This window comes from Nicotiana tomentosiformis, chromosome 8 (genome assembly GCF_000390325.3).
Source record: "Nicotiana tomentosiformis chromosome 8, ASM39032v3, whole genome shotgun sequence".
Lineage (NCBI taxonomy): Eukaryota > Viridiplantae > Streptophyta > Magnoliopsida > Solanales > Solanaceae > Nicotiana > Nicotiana tomentosiformis.
This window is the reverse complement of record NC_090819.1, coordinates 135,581,837-135,597,617: the sequence shown is the minus strand read 5'-3', so window position 1 is coordinate 135,597,617 and position 15,781 is coordinate 135,581,837. Positions and strand designations below refer to the sequence as shown.

At 35.4% G+C, this 15,781-nt stretch overlaps 1 protein-coding gene and 1 non-coding gene across 3 annotated transcripts; both read left to right on the top strand.

Moving 5' to 3' along the window:
- The first annotated feature begins 263 nt into the window (after positions 1-263).
- LOC104089325 (kinesin-like protein KIN-14J) lies at positions 264-10,167 on the top strand. Of its 2 annotated transcripts, none has more exons than XM_070182826.1 (19): positions 264-488; positions 1,883-2,031; positions 2,825-2,931; positions 3,035-3,118; positions 3,228-3,305; positions 3,389-3,481; positions 3,580-3,609; positions 5,502-5,843; positions 5,915-5,996; positions 6,086-6,181; positions 6,263-6,442; positions 6,590-6,696; positions 6,782-6,961; positions 7,290-7,453; positions 7,548-7,801; positions 7,928-8,091; positions 8,378-8,946; positions 9,455-9,555; positions 9,729-10,167. In XM_070182826.1, the coding sequence occupies exons 2-19, from the start codon at positions 1,926-1,928 to the stop codon at positions 9,788-9,790; spliced, it is 2,799 nt and encodes a 932-aa protein (XP_070038927.1). In that variant the 5' UTR covers positions 264-488; positions 1,883-1,925; the 3' UTR covers positions 9,791-10,167. The 2 variants fall into 2 exon arrangements, with proteins under 2 accessions (XP_070038927.1, XP_070038928.1); XM_070182827.1 differs by having other exon boundaries at positions 1,880-2,031.
- Positions 10,168-12,778: 2,611 nt separating this feature from the next.
- TRNAV-CAC (transfer RNA valine (anticodon CAC)) lies at positions 12,779-12,852 on the top strand. Its single transcript has one exon. It is a non-coding gene; the product is annotated as a tRNA-Val (tRNA).
- The last annotated feature ends 2,929 nt before the right edge of the window (positions 12,853-15,781 follow it).

Sequence of the window (15,781 nt, the reverse complement as noted above, 5' to 3'; positions counted from 1 at the left end):
ATTTTGATTACTTTTAAAATTATAATTATTTTTTAATTATCACTTATAAGTTAGCATATTTTTAATTTTTGCCTGAATATGTATCATCAAAAGAAAAACACGAAGATAAAATAGTGAAACGTAAAGAGAAGAAAAGTAAAAGTCCATTTTTAGTTTAAAATATTAAGCATTATTTTTTTGTTTTTGCTTAATTTTCTGAAAATTCTAAAAATAGTAAACTAAAACCTGAAGTCTCCAATTTAAAGACTAAACCAAAAGAATTCCTAAGAAATAGGGGCCCTCTTCTGCAATGCCATCATCATCATCGTCGCTTTGCTTCTAAAAAAACCGGTATTTCAAGAACAAACAAAAGCCATAAAAAGACCTTCAAATTTCACAGATTCAATCTGTATTTTTACAAAGCGCACCTAAAAGATTCAAACTTTCCTCGATCCAATCGCTTATTAAGCTTCAAATTATCAAGATCTCCTTAATTTCAGCTCATTCTGGTTAGTATCTTACTCACATTCTCAATCTTTGTATATTTCCCATTTTTAGATTTTTTTATTTTTTAAAGTTTTTTTTTCATGTAGGGTTTGTGCAAAATGTCTAGTTTTTGGTTGTAGACCCATATGTTTTTTTTTAAAAATTTTTGTTGCTTTTGGGCTATGAAGTTATTAAAGTTTCTTCCTTTTTCACAATTTGACTGATTCTTGCACTTGAAATTTTTCATAAATGGAGAAAATAGAAAACTGGGTGGAACTTTTTTTTTTGTTTTTTTTTGTTTCAGCATTATTGTGCAGTGTGTGTGTGTGAGTGAGGTTTCTTGATTAGGAGTACCAAAGTTTTGTTCTTTAAACAAAAATCTTCCTTGTTTTAGTTAAATCTTGCTTAGGCTGTTACCTGTTAGTATGGAGCTACACGTTTTAGCTTAGTGTCTTTTGGTTATAAAACACAGCTCAGTAATATTCTCTTTGTTTGTAAAAAAAACACAAATTTGGAGTTGAGTCATATTAGTAGTAGTTGGTCATTCTCCTTTCCCATTCTACACTTTTCATGTTTGTAATGTTGGAAGCTCTTGATCTGCTTGTATTCGGAATAGCTGTTGATTTTCTGTTTAAAGTTGTCTTTTCCCCCCACTTGTGTTATCTTTTACAAGAGAAATCAAATAGGATAAAATGAGCTTTACATACTATATGCATACTGAAATGTTGAATTTAACACGTGGAACATGTTGTTGTTACCTCTTTCACACTAGGATAAATCTAGCTAGTGTTTGGACATAGATTTGGTTGAAACTTCCAAAAAGAGTTTGGACATAGCGTTTCCTCTCTATCCCTTCGGGGTAGGGGTAAGTTTTGCGTACACTCTACCCTCCCCAGACCCCACTAGTGAGATTCTATTGGGTTGTTGTTGTTGTTGTTCCAAAAAGAGTTTTTGAAGTTGTGTTGAAAAATAATTTTGGAAGTTGATGTTGTGTTTGGACATGCATTTTATTTCAAAAACTAAACATGTTCTATAATAGGTTTTAAGTGGGGTTTAATCCACATTAACCTTTTCTTCTAATAAAAAAATAGTTCTAAGATGGCAATGGTAATCTCTTACAAAATAGTTCTTAATCTAACACAATACATTTTCCTGTTTAGATGAAAATGTTGGACATTTGAATAAAGGCATCTGTTCTAATAGAACAATATATGTACAATTACACAGTTTTCTGCGCAAATCATTATTTGGTTATGTCAGTATCAACAAATGTAAAAAACTTATGGTGTTTATGTTCATGCGTTATCGTATTTGGCTAATTAACACTTGTCTAATCTCATTATAGTTGAGAGTAGCCGTCAATGTAGTCATGAGCTAGTATATTTCGTGTGCTGATTCTTGTTTTCTTTACTAGTAGTGCTCTCCGTAGTAATCCTGGCAAAACATATATCAAGTTTATCATGAATCCAGAAGCTGCAACTGAAAATGGAGACTCAGCCAGTTTAAATGAAATTCTTAACTGCGACGTGTCTGATAGAGTTGAAATTTTCAGAGTGGCTGCAGAAGGTAAATCATTCCATATCTTTCAGTATCTCATTTTTAATTCTCATTCCTTTTCCTATATTATCCAACTATTGGCAAAGTGCTTTGCTCTGTTTTAACAATGTAATATAGAATTTGACCATTGAGCGAAACTGAAGCTTAGTTCCAGAATACTTATAATGCTGCTTCTGCTCTTCGGTTTCCGTTTTTCTTTTTCTTTTCCTTCCCTGGTTATCTTTTTGTTAGTTGGCTGAACACTGAAAATGTAAAACAAGCTGTAATAGTTTTTACACCAGAGCAGCCCTCACTTAAGGATCTCAAATTTGGTCTAGTTTTCCCATCCATGTTTATTTGAGCCCTTTTCCCAACTTGGTAGCTGGTGTCTGTTAATTCATCGCACAGTTATCATGGAGGGAAATTTGAGGTCTATTTTGGAATTTCTGAATTCTTTAGTTCCTTGCATCAGACAGTTTCACCTTCATTTATCTTTTCATTATTCATTATTGTTTTCTCCTGTTACACCTTTGTCGACTCCATCACTTACTACTGCACTTTACAAATTAAAGAACTTTCATCACAACCAGACTAAGATCCATTACCTTTACCCCGGCATTCTTAACCTCCAGCGCGTAGTACTCTGGCTCTTCACCACATCCAACTATCTTCAAACAACACGTTTACGTGTGGAACTTCGCAGAAAATGGTGTATCAGAAAAATTCTTATCTTGAATTTTATGTATATCTTAAGCGATTTGTCATTGGTTGTAATCTTTTCCACTGTAGATTTACTTGTCTTTCTTTGAGCTTTAAATTTCAGACAATCTTGCTGGGAGTAAATTGCCTGATGGGATCCAATCAAAGCATGGTTTTGCTGATATTCCAGCTGCTAAGATCTCAGAGCTGATGAAACTAAACAGCTTAGAGGTAAAGCTGGAATGGCTCTTCACTTGGCGTTGACTGATCACCTTCTTTTATAGTGTTTATGCCTACTTCTGATTTCGTTTGTTGAACTGACTTTTATCTTCAGAGTGCCTCCACTCATTCGCTTTTCAGTGTTGTGAATAATATTTTGGATGACAGCATTGAGAGAAAGAATGGCGATATACCTCAGGTACGACAGATGAACTGAACAGGGTGACAGAAAAATGAACAAATTTCTCTTTGCTGGATTCTATTTGATACTTAATTTACTTACCGATATCTTTTTACTACTTTTTAAGTGTGTGGCCTCCCTGGTGAAGTTAGTTGTACAAGAGATTGAAGAACGAGTTTCAAAACAAGCTGATAATTTGCGAAAGGTACAAATGTTCCAATTATCAGTACTGGTTTATGAACTTCATTCAAAGGACTTAAGAGCTGTGGATCTCTTGTGGTATTACAGCAAAATGGTTTGTACAAGTCTCGTGAGGAGAGATATCAATCAAGAATTAAAGCACTTGAAACCCTTGCTGTGGGGACCACTGAGGAACATGAGGTACTATAAGTATCAGTATTGATACAGAATTAGTTTCTTTCTTCTATTTTGTTCTATCTATTCTTTTCTTGAACTTCACGTTTCATTCAATCCTCCAGGTTGTTATGAAGAAGCTTCAACAGATAAAGGTGCATACATTAAATTTATCAAGAAGTTACTAATTTTTGACTTGACAGAGCATGTTCTCTTGTTTATTTTATGATGTTTCGATGCTGAATATATTGAATGTTCTTACTAAATATGTACTCTGTGTCTATTTCGTGCTAAGTGTCTAAGTCTACTGTTGTGTTTCCAAATTGCCACTGGTAATATGGAGAGCTTTTTGGGGTTTTGACAATGTCTTATTCTCCTGTATTGCTTTGGGACTGAAAACTACCGCAGTTACGTGTTAGTACTGTAGTCCTTCATAGCTCCCTTTGAGTTGGGAATTTGGATATGCCTGTTTTAAGGTTAATGTGTCTTCAATATTTATCAATTTCCCCTTCTTCCTTAGTTAATACTCGCAGATCCAAAAAGTATTTATATGTGAATGTCAAAAGTTTTCATTGCGAAACACTACGAAGTGCCATAATCGTTGAGGCATTATTGATATTCCATAAATATTAAGGACCTTCTAGGTCAGGTTCTGAACAAGTGTGTGTTAATACAAGGAAAAGGGTAGAGGGTCAGGCCATTATACACATGCATACAATTGCTAATCCTTAATCTAATACTCCCTTTTGTTCCATTTTGTTTGGCATTTTTTCCTTTCTAATTTGATCTAATAATTTGATCTAAAATGGACGACACCTTTCTATGTTATAAAACAATTTATTTTTAAACTTTTCATTTACCCTTAATGACATGTTTCTATAACGATAAAAGTGTCATGATATGTTAAGACCAGAAGTTCCAATAGTCTTCCTTTCTATCTTAAATTCTGCGCCCAGTCAAACACCGTCACAAAGAACGGAAAGGAGGGAGTAGTTGAGAATATATAAGGATTCCATTAAAGTCATGTTAATACTCTCAAATCCAAAATAAATTACTTTTTTATTTTTTATTTTGATATTCTCTGATGATGCAAGTTTTAGACTAGATGAACTGCGTTCAATTTGCCAAAGTTCTCTTGATTCTCTTTTCTTTTGATCACTTAGAGGGTTTCACTACTGTTTCAGATAGTCCTTTGTCATATTAATATTTGTCCATTGATTTGACAAGATTCTGGAATCAATTTTCTGCAGGATCAAATTATAGAACACCTAGTTGAGCTAATCATGCTACCTGTTGCTGGCTTTTCTAATCATTACTGTTAGCATTGCTATAGTATTTATCAGTACCCGTGTACTTTTTTTTATTGGTTTGAGGTTAAGAAAATTTCTCAGCGTGTTTAATATATGTATGTCTTCAATTAGCTTGCATACTGTAGCAGTTGCGAATAATGTTGTATTTAGTACTCCTCTGCCTTTAACGTGACTAGGTTATAATGGAGAGTCAAACAATTTGACTATGATTCTTGTTAACAATTTGTATTAATTTTGATTTTAGAATGCGTGACTACTATTTACCAGGAAGGGGAGCCTTGGCGTAACTGGTAAAGTTGCTGCCATGTGACCATCAAGCCGTGGAAACAGCCTCTTGCAGAAATGCAGGGTAAGGCTGCGTACAATAGACCCTTGTGGTCCGGCCCTTCCCAGGACCCCGCACATAGCGGGAGCTTAGTGCACCGGGCTGCCCTTTTCTATATTAGTTTGTAGATATAACGATTTTAATGAACACTTGATGAATAACCCCAAAGATTAGCTCAGACTTAGAGGCTCAAACTTTAGTCATTCTTTTTGGGATTAATTCGTGGGCGCATTGTGATATATGATAGATCTTTCTCTGCTTCTTTTCACTTGTTTATTTTGCTGTGATGTTGATTAGCATGCCTATTATAGCAACCTGTTGAATTGACAATGTAACAATGTTGCTTATATGGTTTCTTGTTATGTGTTTCTATTTTACTGGACATATAGTCCAACTAACTTCCCTTTTACAGATTGAGAAGGCCAAAATTGAAGAGAAGGAAAAACTTCAAGAGCAAGATTTAATCAGGTTAATGAAAGATAAGGATCATTGTGAGATGCAAATATCCTCATTGATAGCTGAGCTTGAATCATCCAAACATGCACATGAGAAGGATCATTTACAATTGAAAGCGCACGCGGAGCAAACTCGGGCCGAGTCAGAGATCAAGATACTGGAACTTCAGGGTCTGCTGAATGAATCAACAAAGAAAGTGCAAGAACTTGAGGCATTTTCAGAATCCAAGTTGGTGAGCCTGAAAAGAAGAGAACTTGGCTACAAACACTTCATAGACTCTCATTTTGGATCTCTGCAGGTTTGCATTTGAATTTAATCTTACAAGTTCATTCTGAGTTATCAGGAATATGACATTCTCTAATAACTCAGGAATTGAGGATAGCATCTGAGTCTATAAGGCAGGAGGTGATGAGGACCAAGGAGGTTTACGTCGAAGAACTTAACCACTTTGGTAAGAAGAAGAGCTAAATGCTATGATTACATTTGATCTTATTCTTGGTCTTGGCATCTAATCTTTGTGGATGTTTTCTTGATTAACAGGGTTCAATCTTAAGGGACTGGTTGATGCTGCTCAGAATTACCACACAGTGCTTGATGAAAATAGGAAGTTGTATAATGAAGTTCAAGATTTGAAAGGTTAGTTAAATGGAATATTAAGAACTTAGTTGTTTAAGTTTAACACAGTGTTTTTTCCTAACATAATGTCATTTATGATAGGTAACATTAGAGTTTATAGTCGAATAAGGCCATTCCTTCCGGGCCAAAGCCAAAAATTGACAACCATTGAGTACATTGGTGAGAATGGGGAACTGGTTGTTACTAATCCCTCCAAACAAGGGAAAGATAGTCACCGTCTTTTCAAATTCAACAAGGTCTTTGCACCTGCAGCCACTCAAGGTTTGATGATTTTGTTTATCAATTTGATATTTAGAATAAGTACTTAATATGGAAATACTTTACTTTCATCACAAATGAGAATGAAAAGAATGAAAATACCCTTTTTCAATGTTTGCCTTTTTTCTCTCTAACTCTATTATTTTTCAGAGGAGGTATTTCAGGACACTCAACCATTAATCAGGTCTGTTTTGGATGGGTTCAATGTCTGCATTTTTGCTTATGGTCAGACTGGTTCCGGAAAAACATATACCATGGTATGGACATACTTATAAAATTTATTTAGTAGATATAGTTGGCTTTTCACTTCTACTCATCCTTGTCCCTTTTAATTGCCTTTAGAGTGGTCCAAGCATGTCATCGGTGGAGGATTGGGGGGTCAACTATCGAGCTCTGAATGATCTATTCAACATCTCCCAAAGTAGGAAAAGCTCCATTGCATATGAAATTGGCGTTCAAATGGTTGAGATATACAATGAGCAAGTGCGTGACTTGCTTTGCAGTGATACTTCACAAAAACGATATCCTTCCTAAATTTTTTTTAATGTTTTTTTTATTTTTATTTAATGTGATGATGACATGAGTTGATTTTAAATGGAAACGTGGTCAGTATGGTTTCATATAGTTGACCCTAACTTGTTTAGGACCGAGGCATAGTTGTCGTTTTTGTTTTTGATACATTGGCTATTTACCTTTTCTTTGTTCTTTTTCTACACATTTATTTCCCTTGAAGTACTTTGCTTCGATGTAATCATATAGATATATTCAAGTTTTCCAATTCAATAGTTAGTGGAGATGTCAGAAATATGTACGCCATATATTTCCGGATGTTTTCTTTAACTTGCGCACACTTGGGATTTGGAGTACTACTCAGCCCAATGGATTAGCTGTCCCAGATGCTAGCATGCATCCTGTCAAATCAACCGCAGATGTCTTAGAATTGATGAATACTGGCTTGATGAATAGAGCTGTTGGTGCTACTGCTTTAAATGAAAGAAGCAGCCGGTCTCATAGGTTAGCTCTTATGCTAAAACTGTTTATTCACATTGTGGACAATCATTCTCATTCTGCAACGCCATCATGCTTATTTGAACTGACTGTGATGCAGCATCCTTACCGTTCATGTACGTGGTATGGACTTGGAAACAAATGCTATTCTACGAGGTTGCTTGCATTTGGTAGATCTGGCTGGCAGTGAAAGAGTAGATCGGTCCGAAGCCACAGGGGATCGTTTACGGGAAGCACAACATATAAACAAATCCTTATCGGCTCTTGGAGATGTGATCTTTGCATTGGCACAAAAAAGTTCTCATGTGCCATACAGAAATAGTAAACTAACTCAAGTTCTTCAAAGCTCCCTTGGTAGTTATATATCTCTTCAGTGTTAATTCAAATTTGAATACATTGCTTTATTCCTTTGATAGTAGTTTTATTTCTCTTTCCTATTAAACCTTTGTTTACTTGATTTTCGCTCATTACATGTTACAGGAGGCCAGGCAAAGACACTTATGTTTGTACAGCTCAATCCTGATGTGGAGTCCTACTCAGAAACCATAAGCACCCTGAAGTTTGCTGAGAGAGTATCTGGAGTGGAGTTGGGTGCAGCACGGAATAATAAAGAGGGTCGAGGTATTAAAGAGCTTATGGATCAGGTACTTCATGGCATGTTCTAATGAATATCAGCAGTTCAGTAGATAATGTCATTCTAGTTGCTCTTACTTTTTCATTGCATGCATCTACTGTTGTATTGTATACTTATTTTTTGTAAATCCGACATCACATTTGTGCATTTACTAGTAAAACCCCGTCTTAATAATAATCTTGTTACACTTGACTCTTCTCTCGAGTACACCAGATTTATGATGCTTGCCATGTTTCTGTTTCCTTTGTTATGGTCATGTACAAAGTACAACTGAAAATAGAATAGTAATTTTTCAGGTAGCTAACTTAAAAAACACAATGGCAAAGAAGGACGAGGAAATTGGGCGGCTGCGCGCTCTCAAAACCAATGGCAATGGTGAGAGGCGTAGTGTGAGCTCAACCAGGCATGGCTCTGCCTCTCCAAGAAGGCATTCTTTAGGTGGTCCACGAGCAAGCCAAATATTTTCTGGAGAGAGAAGCTCAAGACCTACTCAGAAAGCTGCTTCTGACGTGGACAATAGTTCGGAATACAGCGACAGACAATCTGACACTGGCTCTCAGCAATCAATGGATGACTTTAGGCATCACAGAGATTTCTTTAGACAATCCAGGCTTGCTGTAGTAGATGCTGGTCTAAATTTGGGTGAAGAGACTGATTCAAGGGCCACTGTTAGAGGAGAATGTCAGAATCCTAATGAAGATGTGGTGCTCATCGGATTTGATGATGCAGATTCTGAAGAGAGATTAAGTGACATATCTGATGGTGTGCTTTCAATGGGAACTGAGACTGATGGTTCAATCAATAGCATCGTAGAATACACTCTTTTCCCAGAAACGGCAAAGCCACCTTCAGAGACCCCAGAGAAGTGAGTATTCTACAGATATACGTTCATTATGCCATCTCTGATTGTCTTTTTTGGCGGTCTTGCCTTACAATTCAATGGCTTTTTTCTTGAATATTGATTAATTTGTGGAAACTCTAATTCCTCCTCCCGTAGTACTTCAGGTTGAGAGGTCACGTATCTGGTATCTTTTTGTGCTGAAAAAGTTCTTTACCTGCCTTTGTAATAGAAATTATCCTTTTTCCTTTTCTCATTTTTGATCCATATTTTAACTTCACAGAAAGAACCGAAGATAGGCATCAGGTTACATTCTGAATGAGCATCTCATATAATTTGGAGTTGCACTTCCTCGTTTCTAGTTTAAATGTACTTCATGACTTTTAGATCACATCTTTTCTTAGTACAGTATTTTGTCAAAGACAGCTTACAGTTAAACGGAAAAAGCAAGAGACTAAGCTTTGGCACTGAACTCATTGTTAAAGACACTCATCAAAATTAAAGGACTTATTCTCTTTTCTGGTAAATGATTCAGGCCTCCTGTACCTGCTAAACTTCCACGGCCCACACAAAAGAAGGTGCAAACAGGATCTTCTCGGTTGTCATCATTGCATAAGAGCACCCCTAAAGTCCCGAGTATGTGATTCTCATTTCTTGATTTTCGCCTTTATTTTCCTTCTTTGTTAATGCTCTCCAAATTAGAGAAGAGAAATGACAATAATGTAGCACTATTTCATTCTTTCTAAAGCATTCTTATTTTTGTTCCTAAGGAGTACCAACTTTTGCTTTTTCCTCTCTATGCTTCTCAGGTTCTAAAAAATCCACTGCCAGCAACACTTCTACAGTTAAGTCTTCCAAAAGATGGCAATAGTACAGCAGGAAATTTGCGGAAGAGGATGCTTGCAACCCTTCTTTGTATGTAGAGTAGACACCATCTTTAATTACCTTTAGCCTGTTGTGTTAGTCTTCCATTGTTGTGGAAGATATTTAGGAACTTCAGCTTGTAGCAAGCTGCACTAATCAGGTGAATTTCTGTAGGAATATTTGCTCCTCCACTCTCTCCCGCCTCCCCTGCTCGAAGTGGAGGAAAGGAGGGGGGCGTGGGGTTTGCCATTGTGTAGTGTGTACATGTAGCTCTATTGAAGAATTCAGTTATATACTTAGGTTATTAAATGGTGTTAACTGGTAACTTCTGTTTGATTATGGTGCTTATTGTGAAAGCAGAAAGATCATGCTTGGTTTTGATTATGCTTTAGCACATAGTAACTGGATCTTTTGTTTTCATTCTTGAATTTGAGGTACTATATCTAGCCAAAACTCAAAAAAGCCAGGTGGTTTCTCTGTGTGACCTATATATATAGGTCACGAGTTTAAGCCGTGGAATTAGCTATTGATGATTGTGTCAGGATAGGCTGCCTACATCACTGAGCGGCTCTTCCTCGGATCTTACGTGATCACGGGGTGCTTTGTGCACCGGGCTACCCTCTTATTTCTCTCCTTCCGCAAGTGAAACAGAAAAGGGAGAACAACATAGAAGTGCAATCCATGATAAATATATGAAACCTTACTTAATATAGACAAATTATATGCTTGAATCCACATAACATTGTGCTTAAATAAAAGAGATTTTTATCTTCCTATACACTATTTGAAATCTTATTATCCCCCTACTCAAATTTCAATTTAATTATATGGTCATAAACAATTTACAAATTATATACAAATAAGTTTTAAATGAGTATCCCTTTATATTAGGAATTGAATAAGGAATATCAGTTATTTCCGTATCCCTTATACTTGCCCACTCTCTCTCTCTCTCTCTCTCTTCGTCTCTCTACTCTCCTTTTCTGTCCCCCCTCCCCCCCCCTCCAAATTTTCTTCATTTGATGTTCTATGTTTTTTTATGCTTTCTTGTTGTATAGAGTTTTAATAGAATTAATCAATGAATTTCAATCGTTTTAACTTAGTAATTTCCTTTCATGTTGCACAATTGGTGTTCAAATTAAAATTGTCAATCAATAAGAATTATTTTATGGGAGTGTTTAACTTAGATTTAGAGGGACAAAAGGTTTGGCAATTTTATGCTTTCTTTCGATCATCGCAATGATAATCTCGAAAGACTATAATTAGACACCAAATTACAATTTAGTAGAGACCAAATAAGAAGTGAACAATTTAAAACGTACTCATTTGTTTGGTATGAAGCTATACGTACCCAAACCAAATACAGTTGGTCAATTTCGATATCAAACTACTAAATTATAGGAAACGAAAGAATGTATAGAAAATCTATGAGGCTTTAAAGGAAAAATATTAATTGTTTTCACATCTTTTAGGCTTAACAATTTTCTCTCATTCTTTAATAGCTGAACAGTGTCCTAAGGTGCAAGAAATAATTGCAATTACTTGATTTGTTTTGTGAAAAATGTTGACTGTTGGGAGTATCTTTGGTCCCAATATTCTGGAGAGAAGAGGGCAGAGATGAGAGAAAAAAGAAAAAGGGTGTAACTAAATCCCTTGATTGAAGGCAATAATAATGGATTGTGAGCCTTTTAAGGTGGAATGTATATAATTTGTAAGTAATTCTTGTTTATGGCGGGTAATATATAAAATTAGAACGATTTTGGTAAATAGGTTTTCAAGGGCGGCTCAATATAAGTGGGGGCCTAAAGCGAAGCTTTAAGAAAAGGCCTAAAATATTTTAAATAAAATTTCATTTATATTTTATTTGTAATTTTTTTTCTTCTAGATTTTGAAATGAGTAATTAATATCTTATAATTAATTTCTTTAATAAATATTTTTTTAATTGATAATAAAGCTAATCCATTTATTTTTCTTGAAACAATGTTGATCTTATATAAGATTTTGATTAGTTTCACTTTTAAAAAGAACACTCTCTTGCTAATACTTTAATAAGAGTGCTTTTTGAGATTGTGATTGTATTAAAGTTTCAATTTTTTTTTTTTGAGTTTCTAACAACATGACTCATATTTTCTAGACAACAATTTTAAAGGACAGCCTGTCATAAATCAGGATGGAAGGAATATGCAATTCATATTAATAAATGTACTTTTTTGTTTGACACAATATAAAAAGGCTTACGAAAAAAGAAAAGAAAGAGCGTAAGTATGAATATGAATTAGGAAGACAAAATTAGAAGGAAACTTGTATTGCCAATAAATCAAATTTTTATATGCATTTCATTACAGTAAGCGTTCACTATGCTCTAATTTTCTTTGAGCTATTTTTTGGGGAGGGTCAACATGAATTTTAAACTTTACAAATTCATTTTACCTTTTTTTCTCTAAAAATTTCAATATTTTCTAAATATCTTTAAACCATAAAGCTAACTATAAGAAATTTTGGCCCCCTAGAATTTGGGGTTACTTGCTTTGGCCTCAAGCCGCCCATGTAAGTTTCAAATATTGTATATAAACGAAAAAATCCCTAAATAAAATAGACCTGCAAAGATATGAATTCTATTTTCTTCTTTTTACTAATTAGTCTCGTTTTCGACACTATTTAGATAGAAGATAGGCACGAAACTTTAATCAATGATATTGCAATATATCAACCACTTCTATTTTTCTTGGCGACAGTTGTATTACAAAACTAAAAATATACAAATAATTAAGGTTACAACATGGTACTTATGAAATAGTGAAATACAATAGAAAATTTATCTTTTGAAACAAACTTTTCACAAATATTCTTTTTGCATGAAGCGAGGTATGTGTTATATTATAAACTACAAGTGAAGTAAACGTTAAAAAATAAAGTTGTGAGAAATTATGCAAATAGTTATTGAAATGAAGAAATTTAATTTATATTATAAATAAAGCCAAGTTTAGCACACAAGTCTGGGTGGTGTAGTCGGTTATCACGCTAGTCTCACACACTAGAGGTCCCCGGTTCGAACCCGGGCTCAGACATTGATTTTTACGCTCTTGTTCTATTTTGGTTTCTACTTCGATTTTGCAAACTTTTAAGAGACAATTATACCTTTTTCCCCCCCTCAAATTACATGGGATTTTGATGAGAATGAGATAAATGTAATTGCCAAATAACTTCTCATATTAGATAAAATCAAGAGAGTGAAGTTTATAGGAAGTATGCAAATCATTTGTCTTATTACTTCATCCATCAAAATATGATGCCCTTTTTTTTAGCTTTTCTCCTTAAGATAAAGAAATTTCGCGATAAAACTGCTAGTACCAGGTGAAATGATATTGATCAAAGTTGAATAATACCATAGGAAGTATTTCTGGTCCTAAGCTATATATTGACCTGCTTCGGGAAAAAATGGAACATAATTTTTAAGTAGAAAGGAAAATATTATGTGCTAAGTCAAAACTTATACATGATGGATACACAACTACAAAATCAATATTCACACCCCATTCATCACATAAGGTGCTCCATTACCCTCTTGTTCTTGCTCTTCCATGTTCTTACAAAGCTCCAACCCCTTTGTTTCAGGCAGAAAAATGACCAAAGATCCTGCAATTGATGTCATAATTCCAAGCACCAAATATGGTAAAATCTTGCTTCTATCTCCTCCTGCATCAACCAAAACTGGACTTACCACGCCCCCGAGCACCACAGACTGCCAAACAATTGACACAGTAGCATTCCTTATGCTAGTTAGGAACAACTCTGAAGTGTATATCAGCAACAAGTCACGATGTGCTCAGTGTGGTAAGCAGCATGCCGGGCAATGCCTTATGGGGTTGGGTGTTTGTTATACTTGTGGTTATCCGGGCCACGTTATGAGAGATTGTCCGACGAGATGTGGTGCAAGCATAGTTCAGCCAGCGGGATCTGTAGCTGGTTCGTCATCATCAGTACGCCCCGGGCAAGGTTCACAAGCACCAATGGGTCGTGGTAGAGGCAGAGGTAGAGCATCTAGCTCGAGCGGTCCTCAGAACCGCATTTATACATTAGTAGGTCGACAGGATCAGGAGTCGTCACTTGATGTTGTTACAGGTATATTATCAGTCTCCTCATATGATGTATATGCATTGATTGATCCAGGTTCCACTTTATCGTATGTCACTCCATTGGTTGCTAGTAAGTTTGGGATAGAACCTGAGTTGATTAAACCTTTTGAGGTGTCCACACCTGTTGGGATCCAATAATAACTAGACAGGTATATAGAGAACAGTGCAAGCACTAAAGAAGGAAATTAACTCCAATACTAGCTGTAACACTTTCCATTTGTTCACTATCATGCACAACATGCCACAAACACCAGCTAAAACACTTAGTCCAACTAGTGTGCTTCTTTCTCTTGCATTTTTCTACCAAGAAAAAGATTATCAAGAATGCTGGTAATTCTAGCAACGCGTTTAGCCCGGTACTCAAGTAGAGATTTAAGCTAAAGTTTCCAAGTCCTAGTGGCATGCCATAGTCAGAGGCGGACCTATGTTGCGAGTTCAGGGGTCACGGGACCCCGTTAGCCTCGGCAAATACTCTGTATATATATGTCATATATATCTGTACATATATAGATGGAACCCTTAAATAATTTTCTCGTGTCCCCAAACACAAAAGGGCTGACTGGCGAAGTGGTTGGCTGGAGCATCTAATTTTCCTTCTTTGTTGAATGACATGGGTTAAGCCATTCGTCCTCCTTCCTACTTTACTTTTGCCTTTTCTTCTCCTTTCTATTTTATACTTAATAGCAAATTGCTTTATTTTTATATTTATCTTTTTTTAAAATTCAATTATTGTTTAACACTAACACATAACAGTCAACTTCATTAATTTTTCTTTTTCAAATCCCTCCCTTAAATTAAAAGCCTCAAATTGCAATTTATCGCTCCACAAATAGAAAAATATAAATTCTTTTGCCACAACTTTCTTTAACAATTACTTTGACTCCAACGCGACAATAGCAATTAAGAGTTTGAAACTCTTCTTCAGTTCATTGACTATTAACATACCCTTAATCTTGATTTCATGAGTAAATTTTTGATATTTTAAAGTATGAACGCCCTTTTGATCATTGACCCCCTTTTTTAAATTAATAAACTAGAATTTTTAAACTGTGAAAGATGTTTAATCAAAACCTTCACTTCCCATAACACTGATTTTGCGAAGAAATCTCTCTCTGTCCGATGCTTTCTTTTTCTTTAGAACTTCTTTTTGTTTATACTTAGATGATAAGTCATCATAATCATTAAGTTTTCAAAATATTGAACGCCGAATTTTATCGCTAGTGATTAGTATACAATGGTGCCCCCGTCATGCTCAAATCCTGGGTTCGCCTCTGACCATAGTACATCAATCCAATACCAAAACCTGTTGACACAACTAGCAATAGCTGTCCAAGAATCCATCTTTTCTTCACCAAAATCTTGATCAATGGTTGATTAAAGTCATTGTCAATCTTCACTTTGTGGTCATGTTTCAATACCAGGTCATTTAAGCTTAGGTTCTTGGAATGAGGTGCTATAAATGTTTTCAGGACTGCAAAAGCCTCTCTATTTTTCCCTTTTGAAAGTAGCCATCTTGATGATTCATAAACACAAAACTGTAGTAACATGCAATAAATTATTGTTGGAAGAGAAGTCCAAAGATAAAGTACCCTCCATGAGTAATTCCTACTAAAATAAGCCAAACTTGGTAGTGATACAAATCCAAGTGTAGACATAAGGAATCCAACAGTTCCAACTTGGCCTTGATACTTGTATACGGTCAAAATCGATTTTGCCCTTCATGTAATTAGTCGAGATTGGAACATGATGGACCGAGGGTCGTCATCGTAATTGTCACGACCCAAACCAATGGGCCACGACAGGTACCCGACACCTTACTCAACCGAGTACTAACGTAACGTATCTTTCGTATCATACTATC